This window comes from Schistocerca americana, chromosome 3 (genome assembly GCF_021461395.2).
Source record: "Schistocerca americana isolate TAMUIC-IGC-003095 chromosome 3, iqSchAmer2.1, whole genome shotgun sequence".
Lineage (NCBI taxonomy): Eukaryota > Metazoa > Arthropoda > Insecta > Orthoptera > Acrididae > Schistocerca > Schistocerca americana.
Genome location: NC_060121.1, coordinates 277,025,943 through 277,049,455, shown reverse-complemented (window position 1 = coordinate 277,049,455; position 23,513 = coordinate 277,025,943). Strand labels below are relative to the sequence as shown.

The following is a 23,513-nucleotide window of genomic DNA, read 5'->3' as shown; positions in this document are numbered from 1 at the left end:
CTTACTCATTCGATTTAAAGTGACTTATTGATCCAGAATGTGCACAGATTGGTTCGATCAGAGCATGCACTCAGTCACCTTCATTCTGGGAGTGCCCCTTTTCTAGAAAGTGATGGGTGATTGATATTTCAACTTTAGTAATGCAATGAAAAACATAGAAAATAGAAATCTGTTCCTATTTTGCTCTCCACAGCTATCCAAATAAGAGTCTGAATGTTTTGTTACATTTACTGGCTTGCATCTGTAACATGTGGTAAACACAGCTGGCTATTTCACTTGGACCACAATGGGTAATGGCCTTATGCCAGATGTAACAGTGCCCTCTCTTGTTCCCCACGTCGTATACTAGTAAACTGAAGATGAAATGTTTCCATTTGTAGTAAGACAGGTTTACATCAAACTGAGTAGTATCCAATGCTGCACTGCAATTATAATGGATTTGACTGAGATTGAAGTAATTTTGGCTTCTTCTTTGAGTTCCCTGACAATAGCTTCTGTGGAAGGCATATTTGTTTGCCAACTTTGCTTTCTCTTCTCCAGAAGAACTAGTGTAAAGTTCGCACAGGTCACACAAATTCTTTTTAGGCCAAAAGAAAGACAAATTATGTTCTTTGTTGAATATATCAGTGCTTTGCCATAATGTGCCATGTTTCAAGGAGACATACACACTTTCCTTGATCCATTCTTGGTACATTCTATGCATCTCTGCAATGCTCAGTTCGGTGTCAAGGTATTTTTGGGTTATTTCTCTCCTTGTGTAATGTGACTCTACAAAAGGAAAGCTGTTTACATTTCAGGTTGTAGTGTATTCCCCCCTTTTGGAATGCTTTACTCTCATATCAAATGACAAAACACTATCTGCCCCAGTTTTTTGATGGCAGTCCTCACCCATACCTGTAATACAGAGGGTATGCAGAAACATTTTCCGACATATGTTAATCTTGTTCCCATCAAGTGTTAGAGAATAAAGTCCTGAAATGTTTCTTCTTGATTCAGTCACATTTCAGATCTTTTTCCTACTAACATTTATCACATGTCGAAAGATGAATTCTCACTGTCTGCTATGATCTCCTATCTGCCAAAACTGTTCAAAAATACCCTGCCTGTTTTCTTGGGTAAACTTATCATGCCATTTCAGTTGGCAGAAGCTGGGATCACATCCAGGCTTCATTAATCTAGCTTGGATTTCTGTAATTTTGTTGGTCTTTATGTGCCAAACCTCTGTTGAGGGATTCCTTCACTCTATTTACTATACAGGAGGAAGGATTCCTACCTCTTTCAGGGCTCTTCCTTTTATTACTTGAGCATTGCTGTGTTTTAACATAGTCTGGGGAGGAGCGTGTTGCATTATGTTCCACTGTGGAGGTGGATGGAGAACCACTTAAGGGCTGCCCATCAGTTTGTAAGGAGTTCTCTCCTGCAATAAAAATGTGTACTGTTAAAATGAAATGCTTAAATTACATTGTTTCCCAAAATACATGTGCTACAAAAACTTCCACCCTTGTCTTTCTTATGTTTCGCTTTCAACCGCATTCTCTTTTGCTCCTTCTCATCATTGCTGCTTGATAAACCGTCAGCTGTTGTGACAATAAAAATCAGGCTCGGCAACAGAGTCACCACTATTCTCAGAATGTGAGGAATCAATAATTTTTGCCCATTTTCCTGTTGTCACCAGTTCAACTGTACAAAAACAAAGCTTCTCTAAAGCCAGGTCTACACACAATGTTTTATAGTCAGTCTCACATGATCATACAAGACTGACGACTAGACCGACACAAATCGTGCAGCTAATTCGCTCAGTTTTTTGATCAGTCTTTTGCTCAGTCATTCAGAAATCATCATGGAACAAAACAGTTATGGTACTGAAGAATGCTGCAGAATCTACCCTTAAACTGAACATGAAAACAAAGTCTACATGTTGTTCAGGTCGTCCTGGAATTGGTTGTTGAGGAGAGGGACATTCTCCTACATGGATCTTATCCGAGAACTACAGTAGGAACCAGGTGACTGGAATTATTACTTATGTGTGGACACAGGAACGTACTGTAAACTGTTAAAGCTTGTAACCCTAGAAACTGAAAAGAAAGACAATGACATGGGAGTAACTATCAGCTGCCACAAGAGACTTGCAGCAACATTAAGGATTTTAGTGACTAGCTGGAGCTAGAATTTGCAAAAAATATTGTATTTATAAATTAGGATCTGTACAATTTTATGTATCATTCCCAAAATTACCATTTAGTATTAGCAATTGATATTTCGAAATTCTTGGTAAGCTTGAGGAATTACATATATTTATTATGTAACTACCTGTACGGTATGACTGGGTTGTGGGAAACTTTCATGCTACTGGGGAGATTTTCCTGATAATTATAAGCAAAATTGTCTTGAATTACACTCAGTCCCCTGGAGGAACCAGCACAGTTAACAACTGCAAAGTCTTTTGTTAATGCTTCCAGGTCAGCTTAAAAAAATATCATCATTAATCAGCTTTCTCGCAAGTACATGTTGGTTCTCTGTAAGATCATATAATTTAATTTATGTGATACATATTTTCCATAAGCATCAAATTCATTGTTAGAATGAATGGTCTTATATGTTTGACCATGATCTTTTTGGGTGCTGGTCTTCAACATGCAAGGGAAGTAAATCAAAGTAGCACATAGAACACTTCCAAATTTATTCTGTTCCAGCTCTAGATTACAACGACACTTCAACTTTTGCATTCTGTTTGCAGTAAACTGTTCCAAATGAATTGATCTTTTTGGTAAGCAGTCCTTTTGCTGCTTTACAATCCCCTTCCTTGTATTATTAATTAAAGCAGTGTATGCCTGGTTTTTCTTCTGTTGGTTGCTGTAAACCTCAGATTTTACTTGCCCAAGGCAAGGAAAACTATGATGCAGCTCTATGAACTCCATGAAAATACTGAGAGTCCAGTGTCATAAGTCTGCCATTTTCTTTCGCTACTACACGCACTAAAATAACAGTTGGAACCACTAGCATCACCAAGAATGGGCTGGCAGCAGAGCTAAGTTTGAGCAATAAGACTGACATGCATCAACATGCACAGACTTGTCAGCAATCTTTCATATACGCAAAGCTCCAGCCCATCAGTCTTTTGCAACTTTGTCAAACTTGATTCAGTTCATGCAAGACTGTCAAACTTCCATTCACACGTAACGTTTTATTTGACTAATCTGGCATGATCAGGTAAGACTGAGCACAAAACGTTACATGTACACCAGGCTTTAGATCAGTTGGTACGACAAAACTAAGAATTGGTATTATGTTGATACAATAATGCACATAACGTACATAAATAAGCTTGCCTTTTGAACTAAATCTGTGCTACTATTCGGGTGTTCTTTTGGAGACCAGGTATTACAGCCTCCAGCTTCAGGAGACGATTCCCTGTCATTTACAGTTCGGTCTCCTGTAGAAAGAAATGGGTGGCTTCAAATAATAATTATTGCTGCGACAACACACATTATTATTTTTGGTGCTAAATAGAACTATGCAGCCAACAAATTATGAAAAATATTCTTAATCTGTATACAAAATGAGTATTTACTACTATCTACAGAATTTCAGGGCTCTTTTCAGGTTTCCAATTCTCTATACAAAATTTTGTTCTTTATCATTGTTGATACAAGAGAAAATTAGTACTTACGTTCAACAGCATTCATTAGGTTGAGAACCTTGCTCATTATTTTCAATGTTTGATTTGATTACACAATTAGTGAAGAGCTGAATTACTGACACCAATTATAAAAGCAGCGAAATCAAAACCCATTCACAGAGCTCCATACTAATTCTTATTCTATGCAAAATCACTGGTTATACTCGTACTGATGAGCACATCTATAATCAGCATAGATATTATTAGCAACAAGCTACCTTAAATGACAATGCTCCCAACTTAATAGCAACAATGATAAACATCATGCACTTGTAAACAGTAAACTTTCCCTGCACAAATGTCATAACTGCAGTTATGATGTCAATTGAGTAACCACTCTCCTACGAAAAACACTGCAACATAACCTGTGATTGTTTTCATCAGTGAATAAATTCCTTAGATGACTTACAATATTCTGAAGACTGCTATTGCTGCTACAGATTGCGCAGCTAGGGATGTGATTTTTATAGAGGAGAAAAAGATTGATGTAACAATACTGGTGAACATCATAACTCAATTTGGCCATTTTTGGACTTTATAATGTTATATACACTAGCCATGAAATACAAATAAACAATGTCCCCACGTAACTTCATAAAAATGTTATCGTGATCTTCAGTCAGAAGACAAATATGTACAAATATATCTTATAATTAAATTCTAATAAAAATGTTTGGTCAAAGATTTTTGTTAAAGAGGCCAAATGGAAATGAACTCTGTGTATCTTTTGCTGTAAAACAAATGATATGGCATTTAATTTCTTCTCGCCATTCTGAGATGTCTTCATTTGTCTAGCTGTTGTAGAGTAAGCACATGTCTCTACGTACCATATCTATAAATGAAACACAAGATATTTTTTGTAAATGTGTAAGTGGAATTTAATTATGGTATCACACCTGATAATGTTCCAGGAAAATAACAATAACTTTCAATGAACATTTAGAGGCCAGGACTGGTGACAAATTGTTCACAGATAGAATAACAGAACATATCATGTGTTCTCTCGTTAGCTATTCAATACTGCTAAGTAGAACCACTAAGTAGAACCAACCTCAGATTGTGTGGTCAATCATTTTGTTTCATTCCTTATGTATATTTATTTACTTGAGAATCATGTTAGATTGGTTGGGCAATAACCTTCAAACAATGACATCGACAGGTGCTTTGATGGCTTGATATTAATAGATGGCAGTCTAGTAATTACAAGAATATATAACTTACATGATTGAACAATAATCATTAATTACATTTATCTTTCTTTTTTTAAGTATGCCATTACGCCGGTATGTTTCACTCGTCTGTCATGGAGTAGCATAATAATCAGTTTCTATTTGCCATGATATTCTGGGAAAAGTTTTCATAATAGTAATATGCCAGGTCTTTCTCTTGTAATATAAATTCAAGAGGCAAACATTTCAATGTCACTAACATGGGGTGCAATAAATGAAGAACTGTATTATATATGCCTATATATGTTCTTTTGCTTTGCATGTAACTATGTGAATAGAACCCATTGATGTAAACAAAAACTGTGGCAAAAAATTGTAAAAGGAAGAATTTATCCAAATTATAGCATTTCTTTGTGTGTGTGTGTGTGTTTGCCTATACATTGCGAAGACAATCAGGTAAGGGCACCACTGATCTACATACATTTTTTGGATTGCTACAATTTTCTTACAATGTCATAAGCACCTCATGGTTAACATCTGTTGTAATTATTGCAGATTTTTTAACTAAGAAAATTAGTACATGTGGAATTCATTATGGTAATACTAGAAGTCAAAGCAACATGGCCACTTTTAAGGTGTCTGCGAACAAGATGGATGGAGATTGTCTGTCTTATGTTTGAATTAGAGGCACCCATCATTTTATTGTGTCTTAATTTAGTTTTTCTGGGCACCTGCGTAACAAAATATTTATATATGCAGTGCAGTGATGTGTTTTAAAAAAATCTATCATTCTGTAGTGCAACAAAATCGGAAAAGTTATGAAGCTGGAAGATTTAGAAAATGTTGAAAATAGTTAAAATGTTGATGGGAACAATGTAGTCAATCCAACAACGCCTGATGTAGATTTACATACTGCACAAGATGAGAAAAACATGCAATCTGAATTAACAGAAAACATTCTGCAAAAGTGTGCTGCTCACAATCCATGCAGAGCAGAGCTCCATAAGTTGATGAATGATAATTTCCAATGTCTTGGATAGAAACAAGCAGAACAAATAAATATGACTCTTGAGTGAGTCACACAACAGGAGTGAAAAACCATTAACGACCAGTTTCTATAAACTGTTTCAACATCGAGCAGAACAGATTAACTCAACTCTTGAGCATGTTTCCAGGGAACGCTCAGAACACGTGAGGACTGATTTTGATCGTATTGCGAAAAGGTCAATTCTGAACAGTTTGCAAAGCAGCAAACCTATTAGATTACTGAAAAATTTGATGTGATCTGTACCGAAATGGTAGCTTTAAAATATGCTTATCAGGGAATACCTGAAACAGAAAAAAGTTATTGGACAATGACAGCATGCTAAAAATTGCGCACGATACACTGCAGGGAAATGTCTCTCAACTTACCAAGCAGCTGAATGAATTAACCATTAGCCAAGAATTGAAAATTAGTGAGAGATTCACAGTACAGAATTGGTGGATGATTTCAATTGCTGGTTAGGGGAGAAGGATATCTTAGTCAATACAAAACTCGATACTGAGTTATGTGTTGCTGTGCAGTCTATAGCTGCTCGGGCATCACTTGTAGCAGGAGCTGTGCGCAAAAATGTCCAAGTCAACTTGCCACAAATTAAAAAGATGTTAAAGAGTGAATTACAGGACTGGCGCGATAGTGTAAACGCACACGTCACTGACATGTGTCCCGAGTCATTACCATAAAGAGTACTGGACACAATGTATCCAACACCAACAACTGATGATGACTTGTATGTTAACATAACTCAGTGCAATCATTTTCACAGAGATGTGCCGAGGCCGGCTAGTCTATATTGCCCACTACTCAACCAAATTGGTGGGGCTCGTCCAACTCTGACAACCATTTTATTAGAGGAAAGCCTCCTAAAACACCAACAGTTTCAGGTTTTCACACAAGATCCTTACCCAATTGTGTTTATAAAAGATTTCTGAGGATTACTACTACAGTCTTGGAATGAGAGAGAAAAAATTCTCTATTTCTCACTTCTCACATTCAGGGTGACACTGCCTTATGGGCAACAATTGCAGCACAAACTTGTACAACATATTATGACTCTGAAAAGACTTTTCTCGCAAAGTATTGATCAACATGTGCTCAGGAGATTGCAAAGGGTTATAATCTGAAACAGCAGTCTTTGAAAGTGCTCTGAGCCTTATGTTGCAAAACACGTTATTGGGATGAACACCTAGTGAACGGCCCACACCAGTACATGAAAAACTCAGTCATGTGCTGGGCAATGTTTTGGAAAATTTCTTATCCATCTTGGATTTCACAGATCTAATCCAGGAAGACTCTATGAGTTGCAACGGCAATGGTGGAGGGCAGCCTCCGGCTGCAACAACAATCAAGTGCATTTAGCAGGGCAGTGTGTCAACAGTGCATTGTTGTATCATGGAAACATACTCCAAAATAGACAGCATTGCACGAAGACAGGTGACAACAAAATCAAAATAATGGACATCATTTTACTCTCAAATGCAATTGCCGTCACAATGACATAAACAATGGTAGATGGCAACCACAGTATTCTAGCTAGTGACAGCTAGATTTTTTGCGCATGCTGCAGAATAATTATAATAATAACAATGGCCCTGTTGTACCTATAAAAACATGGGGCCTCCACCTAATTGGTTGCCAATCTCGCAGAAGCACTTGATATGAGTTGTAGAGGTGTCCAAGGAATGGCCCTCGAATAATGCCCGCATGTCTAACACCAACCTCTTCATGCTCCCTGATGACAGGGATGGAATCGAAGAAATAGCCAGCATGAACAGCTTCACATACTATGATACAGTGAAGACGCCAGTATTCGAGAAGAGTTTTGTGGAGATTTCGAATCATGCACACAACCTAAGGGAGAACTAGTTCAGGCAGCAGTGAACCACGAAGTGGGATGTATATCCAGAACAGTTGTATTAGACAGCTGCGAGTGTAAATGACCCTGAGATCAATTGTTTTAGAAGGACAGTCGATAAACTTAAGTGCTGACATTGCTTATCCAGAACTGCATGGTCTCTGGTGTTAGTGGAACAAAGGGACAATCAGTTAAACGCCAGGCGCAAATAGGTATGGAATTTGAGGGCAGAACAGTAGAATGTATGTTTCTAATTGTAAAAAATTTGTCGGTGCCCTGTCTGTTACACATGGAGTTTCTGCGAGGAGGGTACGCGAAGTTCACCCTTCCAAGCGGAACATGTCAGTTAGTAATATGTGGTAGGCAAAATAATTTTGAATTTGCCATGGACAAAGGCACATATTGGTAGGTACTGTGAGAAGGTGGGGGTCAATGTAATAAAGACTACTAAGGTACTGTGCTCTAATGGAGACCTGTACTGTACTCACAATGCAATGGGATGTTAGATTATGGGTGGTGCCATGGGTATTTTATCACACGTTCAGACAAAAATGGGATAATTGAAGTGTTTATCAGACCACGATAAAGCTGAACTAGCCAACTTGCTATGTAAATATATAAATAGCTTCTCGCATAAGGCTACAGCTTCAGCTGCCAGAGGCTGTGTGAGTTGCATTTGTGTGTGTGTGTGTGTGTGTGTGTGTGTGTGTGTGTGTTATCTTTTTTTGACAAAGGCCTTGTTCGGCAAAAGCTCATTTTGTGACAGTCCTTTTGTTGTGCCTATCTGCGACTCAGCATTTCCACTGTATGGTGAGTTGTGACGATCCTTTTTCATAATATTGTTTTAATACATGGAGGAATCCCCCATCAGATGTATTGTCATGTAACCTGTTCCATTCCCTGGGCCTTAAGGGAGACAATAAAAAATGAAAGATAATTACACGTGTGGAATGCTTTCTGGTAACTTATCTTCTTCAAATAAAATCAAAGAATGCTATCACCAGGAGGATCTCAAAGGGTATTCGGTCTAGAAAGATTATTCTCTACAATGATTCTGTATGTAATATGTTTTAGTTGAGGTGTAAAACTGCACAAAAATAAGTGTTTTCTTATTCTGGATATGTGTGCAAAGTCACAACATGGTGTACTGATTAAAGCAAAGATAGTATTTAAGTATGGCACTTGTTTCATAGCAAGGTGTGAAACACGAGCAATATTTAGTACCTGTACATAAACACAGTTCATCTACACTACAAATCTGAAGAACACTTCTTGTAACATGAAAGAGCTTTTGTAATTAAGTATAAACTGTAGATACTTTGTTTAAGTGTCAAAATTCAAAGAAGGATATGCAGTTATGCCAATGATATGCGAATATATTTGTATAAATACTGACTGAAATTTAAACACATCCTTTGCAATTGCAGAAATAATTTCTTTCTCCATGGACTAACTAGGCAATGACATGTAGAGCCACAAACTGTAAATGTGTCACAGAAAGCTTAGCATTCATGTTCAATAATTTGAGAATAGTGATCTATGACAGATGTAGTACATGAATGAACACTAGAATATGAACAATAAAATGACAATTTTGCTCTCAAGACACACTGTATGGGTGAAAAGCAACACAAAGAGCATGTAAATACAAAGCAGTAGCTATGCTAGCAGGATACAAATATGTAAATATTTATGTCTTGTGTTTGATTTTATTAGTTTGTATGTAATGGTTCAGTTCTGTTAAGAACCTAGTAATACAGAATTTCTTTGTGAATTTTCATATGTAAATGATGCAAGCTCATAGTATTAGTCTATGGATTTGTCTATGAGCTGCTTATTGCGATGTTTTCTCAATCTCGAAGTTAGTCAAAATTTCTCTTTATACATCTTTGGATACACAATATTGATTCGCATGTGCAGTGGGAAATTTCTTGCCCACTTTCCTGTTTTGGCCTTTTCAACTCGTTCATAGGCCCATGTAAGTGTAGGACAATGGTCTCCTGTACGACGAAAAACATGATTTTATGATATGGAACACAATTCATACATACACATCAGGCTACTGAACCAAGTAACTATGAACATGGTCAAATAGTAAGCGAATATAAAAATCTTGTATACGTAGTTATACTTTTAAAACCGAGAAAAATATTAAACATGTAAATAGTTTTAGCACTATAACAAGTTTCACAATCCATGGGAATGAAATACTTAAGTAGCCCCTATGTGAATTTGTACTCACCTCTGCTGCGACACAATGTGGAAGTAATAGCATGTAGTATCCATGAACATTTTAATCCTATGTGGCTTCAAAAACTGGAGTTGCACCAAAACATGTCTGTCATAATGGTAGTCAGCAACAGTGCTTAAAACGGCCACTATTGTTGCCACATGTGATCGTGCTTGCATAATGAATATACAAATTTCCTGTGTCCTACAAGAACGTTCAACGTGTGTTTGTGGTGGACACTTCTGTAAACACAGCTTGCTGAGAGCTGAACTATATGCAACAGGCTAACAGTGACTGTTTGTGGAAGCCATATGTAGAGAAGATCAGTAACAGTGTGAGAAACACGAGTTCTCACTACACAAATCCAATGCATAATAATAACCACATATAAACTATATGACACTTCTAATGAAACAAATGTACAAGTCAAAACTCTCTTTAGGACCCCACAGCGTTTAACAAATGTGTTTTTGTCTCTCTGAAGCTGTGCTTAATTTGTTTTATATATACCGATGATGAACTGTAAGAAGAGGTACGACCTAGAGACACCATGCCAACCCTGATGCAAGAGGCAGACATCTGTTCCTAACCACCAGCTGGCAGGGGGTGGCCGCCTCATAAGACAACAAAGGTCTCCAACCATATGTCGTGAACCATCATTGCATGATCTCAGCCACATTGTGATGCCAATCTGATCACCACAAATCTACACTGTGTTTATACACAGTGGAATTTTAAAGAATGAACATTAATGTTGATTAACATCACACAATTCTGAAGTTTCTAAGCATGTCCAATTTTAGTTTCACATATTATGAAAGGTCTAACAGTACCATACCAGGTACACTACCAAAGCATAACTACATTATTTACATATTTATTTATTTATTTATTTATCTCAATTAATACATTTACTAACATGGTACAAAGTAAATCAGTCAAATATGAAACTTTATCTGTTTCATGCAACAGTAACTTCACTAAATATTCCATATTTAAATCAAAAATTTTATGGTAATTAAAACAATAGAGATTTTATCCCTTGCCACAGTTTTTTGAGGCTTTTTCCTGTCAGCTGCACGCAAATGAGGAGAGATGTAATTAAATTAAATGTATGTAAACACAACTGTTTACTTGGGCCTCATAAAATTAAGCGTAACTATATCAAAATTCTCATCCAGTGCTAGATAAAAAGTAAACTTTGCAACAATGGCAGATAATTTATTGATACAGCAATGAAAAACAAAATCACTGAAAATCTATTGGATCACTAAAGAAAATGAAAGCATTCGTGAAAGTAATTTGTTGTTGGATAGTGTTACTTGATTCCTTCATCAAAAACTAAAGTTCTCCTGCAAACTATTTTAAATGGACCAAAATACTAGTTACTAATTGGTTGAAAGCATAAGTCAGTTCTGTTCATCTCATAATTCCATGCATACAAGGGGGCTGTATAATGTTGTATAAAGCAGGCATGAAATACATATACACATTGCCCCTTTGTAACTTCAAAACTATGTAAAAATACATCTTATAATTAAAATTATTTTGGAATGTGTAAGCAGAATTTAATTATAGTATCGGACCTGTTAATCTCCTATGATAATAACCATAACTTTGTATGAATATTTAGAGGCCATAAAGAAATGACTGGTGATGAGTTGTTCGAGGGTAGAACGACCGAACACATTACGTGTTCTCTCATTACCTATCCAATATCACTAATCAGAACCACCCTAAACTGAGCAGCCAATCATTTCTTTTCATTCCTTACAAATATTTTTTAAACAATAATCAGGTTGCTGCTCAATTACCTTTGAACAATGGCATCAGCAGTCATTTCTATGGCTTAATATTAATAGACAGTAACCTGATAATTACATGACTCCATAATTTACATCTTTTGAAAATAATAATTAATTTAATTTATCTATGTTTTTTTGCTCAGGTTTGCCATCTTTGTACATTCCTCTCAGCCCGTCATCCATCACAGACTTGCATAATAATCTGTATTTTATTTGCCTTGACATACTGGGAAAAGGTTTCATAATAGTAATATCTCAGTCTTTCTTTTGTACTACAAATTCAAGAGGGGAATGTTTCATAGTACTATGTTAATACTTGGAGCTGTCAATATTGTACACAAACTACAGACAGACACACAGACAGACACACTAACAGATGGAAAGACAGACAGACCCTTCAAAAATGGTGAAATCATGTATTTTCATTAAAATCTCAAATTTGAATTTTTTCACAATCACAATCTTACTCATACTAAAGTATGAGAAAGTAATAATAAAAAATATATGAAATACAGTACAAAGGCACAGAATATAAAAAAAGACATAGGACGGGTAGAGACACTGTTTGCATATGAGGTTTGTGAGAACAGTAATGAGACTGATTTTTTATCCACCGAAGTTTTAATTTCTCTATTTTTTTAAACAACAATATTGTTCTCTTCAGCACCTGATGAAGTCATCATTCTCAGTCTTGGTAGAAGTGCTGAGAGGGGACAATTGGTAGGGCCTTTAACATGTTGGTCATGTTCTTTTGAATGTTCTCTGGAGTCCCAAAATGACATTATTTTACGACCTTTTCAATTTCAGGAAAAGAACAAAATTACAAGGACTCAGATTAGGTGAATAGGGGGTTGGGGAACAACAGGAATGCCTTTTGAGGTCAAAAATTCTGTGACGGAAGTGGCCTTGTGACATGGGGCATTGTCATGATGCAGCATTCACTTGTCTACAATGTCTGGTTTCACTCAATTTATCATTTTCCTGAGCCTTTCAAGTACATCTTTGTAAAACACTAGGTTGACAGTTTGTCCTGGAGGAACAAATTCTTTACCTATTGTCAAAAAACCAAGTCAGCAGTGTTTTGATCATTAATTTGCCCATTCGAGCTTTTTCTGGTCAAAGCGATATCTCAGTGTGCCACTCCTCACTTTGCCTCTTGTCTCAGGACTGCACTAAATAAATCCATAATTCATCACCTGTGATCACATGACTGAACCATTTGTGGTCATTGGCAATCCTCTCAAGAAGATCAGTGCACAAATTTCTTCAATTGTGAACCATTTTGGAACAACCTTTTTGTATGAGCAAAACCTCAATTAAAATTTTATGTACGGTGAAAGTTTTTATGTTTAACTGGTCATGTATTATCTTTATTGTTAAACATCAGTCTGTTCTCACAAGAGCATGCACATGTTCAATGTTTTCATAGTTTTTGAAGTTGAAGGTCCCCTGAACAAGGTTCATCTTCAATGTGTTTTCAGTCTCCCAGAAATGACTTGTGCTTTTGATAAGAAATGTTTCCCATATGCCTGTTTCAACTTTCCAAAGGTCACGCTTGTGGATTCCCTGCGTGTAACACAATATTTGATGGCATAGAATTGTTATAAATTCCGGTGTTCAATTTTCATAACATATGACAAAAACACAATTTCACTGATGGCACTCTCAAAAATCACCTGACAGCTGTATGGAGCTGAAACTCAAACTGAACATCTGGAAGGAATGAACACATCGGTCTACACAAGTATAACACCATGGCATTGCCAGATCGCTCGCAGTGTTGTCAATCTCTTTACTTTTCTCACTCACCTCATATATGCACACACACAACTCTTCCCCAAACTAAAATACTATATCTGGAGAGGAAAGTTTACCGAGATTTAATCTTTTTGCACTTAGAAAACATTCTGAAAATAGAGATCAACTTAGGTGTACAATGTTGTTAACACAGTTATAAATTGGACCCTTCTCAACGGCATTTTTCACTTCATCTGCCACATAAAATATTACTTTACCAGCCACAAATCACACAAACATTTTTTTAAAAAAGCAATTCAATAAAACTGACTTTACAGACCAAAACTGACTACAACTGACAAATCTGAAAAATGCTGACTTTTACTGATTTTGCTGACTGTTTTCCATCCCTGAAAATATCCACAGCATTGAAAAGAGAAGATAAACAAAAAATTTTTTGTGGTTTGACCAGGATTTGATCCTGCAACCTCAAGTTTCCAGACGTGTGCTTTATCACTAGATCATCAGGCATGATGCCCAGTGAGCTAAATTGAAGTGGCACTGCAGCTCAACTGTACAGATTGCTACTTTCAATTAGGAAATTTTATGATATATTCACCACCACCACCACCACCACCACCACCGTAACCATCATCATCATCATCATCATCATCATCAGAAGCAGCAGCCATTTGATATTCCCTGTTGGATACAGGTTTCTCCTACTCTCTTCCAAGCTTTACAGCCTCTGCCTATACATATACATACTGCACCTGAATTATTATTATTATTATTTTTTTTTTTCTGTCATTTACCCATATTTTAGACTACCGTCTAAATCCAACAAATGGCTTCCTTGGTTCACCTGACTACATGTCCCCACCTACATTTGATTTTCATTATTGTCACAATTACATCTGCAACCTCAGTCTGTTACATTCCTACATCTACATCGATACTCCACAAGCCACAGTACAGTGTGCGGTGGAGGGTACCATGTACAACTACTTGTAATTTCCCCTCTGGCTCCACTTGCAAATAGAGCGAAGGAAAAATGACTGTATAAAACGCATGTTTGACCATCAGCTGCTTTTATTTTAAACCCAAATATCAACCAGTCTCAGTCATTTGAGTAATGACAAATGTAATATGGTTGCTTAAACCATCTAAACCCTTACCTGTGAAGATATGGGTTTGGGTTTATAATAACAAGCAGCTGATGACCAAACATGCATTTTATACATTACTTGATGGTTGTAGATAGTCACCATCCAAAAATGTAGAAAAATGGTTGTTTGTATACCTCCGTATGAACCCTAATTTCTTGTATTTTATCTTGGTGGTCCTTACATGCAATGTATGTTCGCAGCAGTAGAATTGATCAGCAGTCAGCTTCAAATGTCGGTTCTCTAAATTTTCTCATTAGTGTTTCTCAAAAAGAATGTTGCCTTCCCTCCAGGGACTCCCATTATACACTCCTGGAAATGGAAAAAAGAACACATTGACACCGGTGTGTCAGACCCAGCATACTTGCTCCGGACACTGCGAGAGGGCTGTACAAGCAATGATCACACGCACGGCACAGCGGACACACCAGGAACCGCGGTGTTGGCCGTCGAATGGCGCTAGCTGCGCAGCATTTGTGCACCGCCGCCGTCAGTCTCAGCCAGTTTGCCGTGGCATACGGAGCTCCATCGCAGTCTTTAACACTGGTAGCATGCCGCGACAGCGTGGACGTGAACCGTATGTGCAGTTGACGGACTTTGAGCGAGGGCGTATAGTGGGCATGCGGGAGGCCGGGTGGACGTACCGCCGAATTACTCAACACGTGGGGCGTGAGGTCTCCACAGTACATCGATGTTGTCGCCAGTGGTCGGCGGAAGGTGCACGTGCCCGTCGACCTGGGACCGGACCGCAGCGACGCACGGATGCACGCCAAGACCGTAGGATCCTACGCAGTGCTGTAGGGGACCGCACCGCCACTGCCCAGCAAATTAGGGACACTGTTGCTCCTGGGGTATCGGCGAGGACCATTCGCAACCGTCTCCATGAAGCTGGGCTACGGTCCCGCACACCGTTAGGCCGTCTTCCGCTCACGCCCCAACATCGTGCAGCCCGCCTCCAGTGGTGTCGCGACAGGCGTGAATGGAGGGACGAATGGAGACGTGTCGTCTTCAGCGATGAGAGTCGCTTCTGCCTTGGTGCCAATGATGGTCGTATGCGTGTTAGGCGCCGTGCAGGTGAGTGCCACAATCAGGACTGCATACGACCGAGGCACACAGGGCCAACACCCGGCATCATGGTGTGGGGAGCGATCTCCTACACTGGCCGTACACCACTGGTGATCGTCGAGGGGACACTGAATAGTGCACGGTACATCCAAACCGTCATCGAACCCATCGTTCTACCATTCCTAGACCGGTAAGGGAACTTGCTGTTCCAACAGGACAATGCACGTCCGCATGTATCCTGTGCCACCCAACGTGCTCTAGAAGGTGTAAGTCAACTACCCTGGCCAGCAAGATCTCAGGATCTGTCCCCCATTGAGCATGTTTGGGACTGGATGAAGCGTCGTCTCACGCGGTCTGCACGTCCAGCACGAACGCTGGTCCAACTGAGGCGCCAGGTGGAAATGGCATGGCAAGCCGTTCCACAGGACTACATCCAGCATCTCTACGATCGTCTCCATGGGAGAATAGCAGCCTGCATTGCTGCGAAAGGTGGATATACACTGTACTAGTGCCGACATTGTGCATGCTCTGTTGCCTGTGTCTATGTGCCTGTGGTTCTGTCAGTGTGGTCATGTGATGTATCTGACCCCAGGAATGTGTCAATAAAGTTTCCCCTTCCTGGGACAATGAATTCACGGTGTTCTTATTTCAATTTCCAGGAGTGTAGTTCCTGAAGCATCTCCGTAATACTTCCATGCTGTTCGAACCTACTGGTAAAAAATCTAGCAGCCCACCTCTGAATTGCTTCAATGTCTTCCCTCAATCTGACCTGGTACAGATCCCAAACATTCGAGCAGTACTCAAGAATACATCAAACCAGCATCCTATAAGTAGTCTCATTTACAGGTGAACCAGTTTTTCTTAAAATTATCCCAATAAACCGAAGTTGATCATTTGCCTTCCCTATTACAGTTCTCACATACTTGTTCCACCTCATATCACTTTGCAATGTTACGCCTAAATATTTAAACAATGTGACTGTGTCAAGCAGGACACTAGTAATACTGTATCAGAACATTACAGGTTTGACCTTGCTACTCATCCACATTAACTTACATTTTTCCACATTTACGGTTAGCTGCCATTCATCACAGCAACTGGAAATTTTGTCTAAGTCATCTTGCATCTTCCTACAGTCACTCAACTTTGACACCTTACCGTACACCACAGCGTCATCAGCAAACAACTGCAGATTGCTGCTCACCCTGTCCGTCAAATCATTTATGGATACAGAGAACAACAGTGATCCTATCATAGTACCCTGGGGCGCTCTGACGATACCACTGTTCCTGATGAACACTCACTGTCAAAGACAACTTTTTTTTTTTGGTCGTCAGTCTACTGACTGGTTTGATGCGGCCCGCCATGAATTCCTTTCCTGTGCTAACCTCTTCATCTCAGAGTAGCACTTGCATCCTACGTCCTCAATTATTTGCTTGACGTATTCCAATCTCTGTCTTCCTCTACAGTTTTTGCCCTCTACAGCTCCCTCTAGTACCATGGAAGTCATTCCCTCATGTCTTAGCAGATGTCCTATCATCCTGTCCCTTCTCCTTATCAGTGTTTTCCACATATTCCTTTCCTCTCCGATTCTGCGTAGAACCTCCTCATTCCTTACCTTATCAGTCCACCTAATTTTCAACATTCGTCTATAGCACCACATCTCAAATGCTTCGATTCTCTTCTGTTCCGGTTTTCCCACAGTCCATGTTTCACTACCATACAATGCTGTACTCCAGACGTACATCCTCAGAAATTTCTTCCTCAAATTAAGGCCGGTATTTGATATTAGTAGACTTCTCTTGGCCAGAAATGCCTTTTTTGCCATAGCGAGTCTGCTTTTGATGTCCTCCTTGCTCCGTCCGTCATTGGTTATTTTACTGCCTAGGTAGCAGAATTCCTTAACTTCATTGACTTCGTGACCATCAATCCTGATGTTAAGTTTCTCGCTGTTCTCATTTCTACTACTTCTCATTACCTTCGTCTTTCTCCGATTTACTCTCAAACCATACTGTGTACTCATTAGACTGTTCATTCCGTTCAGCAGATCATTTAATTCTTCTTCACTTTCACTCAGGATAGCAATGTCATCAGCGAATTGTATTATTGATATCCTTTCACCTTGTATTTTAATCCCACTCCTGAACCTTTCTTTTATTTCCATAATTGCTTCCTCGATGTACAGATTGAAGAGTAGGGGCAAAAGGCTACAGCCTTGTCTTACACCCTTCTTAATACGAGCACTTTGTTCTTGATCGTCCACTCTTATTATTCCCCCTTGGTTGTTGTACATATGACCCGTCTCTCCCTATAGCTTACCCCTACTTTTTTAGAATCTCGAACAGCTTGCACCATTTTATATTGTCGAACGCTTTTTCCAGGTCGACAAATCCTATGAAAGTGTCTTGATTTTTCTTTAGCCTTGCTTCCATTATTAGCCGTAGCGTCAGAATTGCCTCTCTCGTCCCTTTACTTTTCCTAAAGCCAAACTGATCATCACCTAGTGCATTCTCAATTTTCTTTTCCATTCTTCTGTATATTATTCTTGTAAGCAGCTTCGATGCATGAGCTGTTGCGCTGATTGTGCGATAATTCTCGCACTTGTCAGCTCTTGCCATCTTCGGAATTGTGTGGATGATGCTTTTCCGAAAGTCAGATGGTATATCGCCAGACTCATATATTCTACACACCGACGTGAATAGTCATTTTGTTGCCACTTCCCCCAATGATTTTAGACATTCTGATGGAATGTTACCTATCCCTTCTGCCTTATTTGATCGTAAGTCCTCCAAAGCTCTTTTAAATTCCGATTCTAATACTGGATCCCCTATCTCTTCTAAATCGACTCCTGTTTCTTCTTCTATCACATCAGACAAATCTTCACCCTCATAGAGGCTTTCAATGTATTCTTTCCACCTGTCTGCTCTCTCCTCTGCATTTAACAGTGGAATTCCCGTTGCACTCTTAATGTTACCACCGTTGCTTTTAATGTCACCAAAGGTTGTTTTGACTTTCCTGTATGCTGAGTCTGTCCTTCCGACAATCATATCTTTTTCGATGTCTTCACATTTTTTCTGCAGCCATTTCGTCTTAGCTTCCCTGCACTTCCTATTTATTTCATTCCTCAGCGACTTGTATTTCTGTATTCCTGATTTTCCCGGAACATGTTTGTACTTCCTCCTTTCATCAATCAACTGAAGTATTTCTTCTGTTACCCGTGGTTTCTTCGCAGCTACTTTCTTTGTACCTACGTTTTCCTTCCCAACTTCTGTGATGGCCCTTTTTAGAGATGTCCATTCCTCTTCAACTGTACCGCCTACTGCGCTATTCCTTATTGGTGTATCTATAGCGTTAGAGAACTTCAAACGTATCTCGTCATTCCTTAGTACTTCCGTATCCCACTTCTTTGCGTATTGATTCTTCCTGACTAATGTCTTGAACTTCAGCCTACTCTTCATCACTACTATATTGTGATCTGAGTCTATATCTGCTCCTGGGTACGCCTTACAATCCAGTATCTGATTTCGGAATCTCTGTCTGACCACGATGTAATCTAATTGAAATCTTCCTGTATCTCCCGGCCTTTTCCAAGTATACCTCCTCCTCTTGTGATTCTTGAACAGGGTATTCGCTATTACTAGCTGAAACTTGTTACAGAACTCAATTTGTCTTTCTCCTCTTGCATTCCTTGTCCCAAGCCCATATTCTCATTAACCTTTTCTTCTACTCCTTCCCCTACAACTGCATTCCAGTCGCCCATGACTATTAGATTTTCGTCTCCCTTTACATACTGCATTTCCCTTTCAATATCCTCATACACTTTCTCTGTCTGTTCATCTTCAGCTTGCGACGTCGGCATGTATACCTGAAGTATCATTGTCGGTGTTGGTCTACTGTCGACTCTGATTAGAACAACCCGGTCACTGAACTGTTCACAGTAACACACCCTCTGCCCTACCTTCCTATTCATAACGAATCCTATGCCTGTTATACCATTTTCTGCTGCTGTTGATATTACCCGATACTCATCTGACCAGAAATCCTTGTCTTCCTTCCACTTCACTTCACTGACCCCTACTATATCTAGATTGAGCCTTTGCATTTCCCTTTTCAGATTTTCTAGTTTCCCTACCACATTCAAGCTTCTGACATTCCACGCCCCGACTCGTAGAACGTTATCCTTTCATAGATTATTCAATCTTTTTCTCATGGTAACCTCCCCCTTGGCAGTCCCCTCCCAGAGATCCGAATGGCGGACTATTCCAGAATCTTTTGCCAATGGAGAGATCATCATGACACTTCTTCAATTACAGGCCACATGTCCTGTGGATACACATTACGTGTTTAATGCAGTGGTTTCCATTGCCTTCTGCATCCTCATGTCGTTGATCATTGCTGATCCTTCCGCCTTTAGAGGTAATTTCCCACCCCTAGGACAAGAGAGTGCCCTGAACCTCTATCCGTTCCTCCGCCCTCTTTGACAAGGCCGTTGGCAGAATGAGGCTGACTTCTTATGCCGGAAGTCTTCGGCCCCCAATGCTGATTATTTATCAAAATTTAGGCAGTGGCGGGGATCGAACCCGGGACCGAAGACGTTTTGATTATGAATCAAAGACGCTACCCCTAGACCACGGGTACACATAGACAACATACTGGGTTTTATTATTTAAGAAGTCCTCGAGCCACTCACATATCTGTGAACTTATTCCATATGCTCATACCTTCGTTAACAGCCTGCAATGCAGCACCATGTCAAATGCTTTCTGGGAATATAGAAATATGGAATCTGCCTGTTGCCCTTCATCCACAGTTCTCAGTATATTGTGTGAGAAAAAGGGCAAGCCGAGTTTCGCACGAGCAATATTTTCTAAAACCATCCTTTATTTTTCAAACTGAGACATGATCAAGGATTCTAGCAAACAGCAGTTAGTGATATTGATCTGTAATTTTGCCAGTCCAATCTTTTACCTTTATTATATAGTGAAGTCACCTGCACTCTTTTCCAGTCACTTGGGACTCTGTGCTGGGTGAAAGATTCACAATAAATCCAAGTTAGGTAAGGTGCCAATGCTTTAAAGTACTCTCTGTAAAATCGAAGTGGAATTCCATTCAGACCTGGTGATTTATTTGCTTTGAAATCTTTAAGTTGTTTCTCTACACCAGGTACGCTTATTCTGGGTGTATGCGTGGACAAGGAAAAAAAATTCCCGGATATCTCCTAGATTTTCTGGTTAAAAATACACTTTCTCCCAGCTGAAAAAAACACTCGGGTTAAGTGACAGTATATTTTACCTCAGAACTGTAAAACTTGTCAACCCTTTTTATACACGGGTGTAGAATTTCCAAGCACTTTAGAAAACTAAAATCAGGGAAAAAACACATTTTGGAACGATCTTTGACGTGCAGCAACCTGTACACTGCATATTTTCGTATTACAAAAGTATAAATTCAAATTCCACCAAAATCTGCATGTAACTTTCTGAAGCGTTGAAATCGAGATTGCGATCCACTTTTGTAAGCCAATCATAGCTCACATCACGTGATCTCGCCATCGAGGACAGCGGATATTCAGAGCATAGGACATGTGATGTAGTCAGCCAATAGCAACATCACTGTTGAGTAGCACGAACACACTAACAGGAAAAGTTAACGTTTTAAATTAATATTCATAGTGTTGCTACAAGAAAAGCAAAGCTTTCACATATAATATTGGTCTCTAAGGTTAATAAGCTGCAAGAGAAGCTAAACTTTCACATATAACGCAGATTGTTTTTGAGCGTGTTACACTTTAAGATGTATCACACAAACATGATAGGAAAGTTTTTAATAGCAGCATAAAATTGTCTGATCTTTTGGCTCCGAAATTCACATAAATGACTTGTCATAAAAGAGTTGATTTTTAAATGAGAGTCACACTCTGTGATTTAAGAAATTCACCGTACATTCTCACACATAGTTCAATTTGCGTAAAAGTAAATTTACTTTGAAAGTAACGCTTTTCAAACCACTATTCGCAATATTTTCCTGTGACCTGTTACAAATGGGTTTGTTTCAGCAGTCGTCAGATAACAGGTGCAACCCTGCATGCGCAGCTACAATGACGTAGGAAGCCTGTATGTTCGTACGTGTAAAAACATGAAAAGATCTTACATTATGTCATGAAAGAAATAAGACACCAGACATACTTCAAGAGCATCGAAATTTCAAAGCAATACTAACTAAAATGTGTACAGTTAAAGTGCATACTTAAAGAGCACATTTGTATATCCAGATTCCCACTGAAGTAGGCCTCAACCTAACATTAAGCATTTCAGTGTGTTTTTCGGGATGTAAATTTTCTTGGAATACCAGTGCTGCATTATTTCACATTTGGTTCTATATTATGGGATAATGCCTTACATGCTACAAGATGGAAAGGTGCACTTGAAATGCAGCGAACAGTTGAAACAAGCCAACTGTGTGGAATTAAACACTTCATTTAAAATACATTGACTGCCTCAGCAGAAAAGATTAATGAAAGTCAGCTTTCTATAGCAAACCGACAAAAATAACTTCATTGTTCCGTAAGGCGATTAATGTTTGACTGTCAGAAAGGTGGAAATAAAATCAAACCCGAAACTAATAACATATTTTAGCCCTCCGCAATTATGTGAATGTATTTTAATTCATTTGATAGCTCCTGGCCACAGAAATGCGTTTTCATTTGAAGTGAGAGCAGTAAACGAAGAGGAAACAGCAAAAGCACTAAATGTAAATTTGGGTCACAGGGAGACCCACTTCCCCATTATAACTCAGACTAGCCGCCCGCAATGGTCTCGCAGTTCTAGGCGCTTCAGTCCGGAACTGTGCGACTGCTACGGTCGCAGGTTCGAATCCTGCCTCGGGTATGGATGTGTGTGATGTCCTTAGGTTAGTTAGGTTTAAGTAGTTCTAAGTTATAGGGGACTGATTACCACAGTTGTTAAGTCCCATAGTGCTCAGAGCCATTTGAACTCAGACTGCTCTGTGCATCAGCCCTGGATCTACGATATTTCCAAACTGGGGCATTTTGTAGTGCACATCTTTCTGAAGAGTCTGATCCACAAATATGTGTGTTCGACGAAATGGAAGACACCTTACTTGGTCTTAATTGTGCCAAAGTGTAGTGCCATGCCTCTTCACACAGTATTCCTCTATCGCACATCACTGTATTTCGCTTTGTGGAATTGAGATGTGTATTTTTTGTAATGGATGCCATCAAATTATATTCATGACTGTGGAAATTAAACTGTCCTGTGGTGCCTTTACTCCTACCAGTTGGCCAGTTTGACATCCTGTCCCTCTTAAAAAAATAAGTTGCAACTGGATGAGATTATTTATAATATGGAGAGAAAGAACTCTTCAGAAAATTTGCACTCTTTATTGCTTATTAGCTAATAACTTGCTATTTTGTGTGACATAAAATTAAGTACAGGGTACATAAAACCAGTAAAGACAAGAGACAAACAAGACAGTACACATTTCTTCAATCCTTAGCTCCTAGCATTTTTTTTCTCAAATCTTACTACAGCTTTACATGGCGTGTTTTTCTTTTCTGCGAAAGAATGTATTACCACATCAAAGTTCGTCAAATGTTTTGCTACATGAAAAATCAAAATACTGTCTAATACTGAAACAGCTGTTAATACAAATAGTACACAAGACTGGCGTGGTTTCTCAATCTGATTACGTCTATGTTGTCACTGTCTGCTAGATGAAACAAAATAGGCCTTTCTAATATTGCAGC

The 23,513-nt window shown here is 39.0% G+C and overlaps 1 protein-coding gene across 6 annotated transcripts in view; it reads right to left on the bottom strand.

The window, feature by feature from the left end:
* LOC124605120 (ribonuclease 3) overlaps nucleotides 1-23,513 on the bottom strand; it is a 295,599-nt gene that overhangs the window by 197,827 nt on the left and 74,259 nt on the right. For 5 of the 6 annotated variants that reach the window (XR_006978601.1, XR_006978602.1, XM_047136593.1 and 2 more), the window contains exon 13: nucleotides 1,274-1,417. The exons of the other annotated variant lie outside the window; for it this stretch is intronic. Coding sequence is in view for 3 of the 5 variants with exons in the window: in XM_047136593.1 (XP_046992549.1) it covers nucleotides 1,274-1,417 (144 nt within the window). In the remaining 2 variants the exon portion in view is untranslated. The remainder of the gene's footprint in view (nucleotides 1-1,273; nucleotides 1,418-23,513) is intronic. 6 annotated transcript variants of the gene reach the window in all.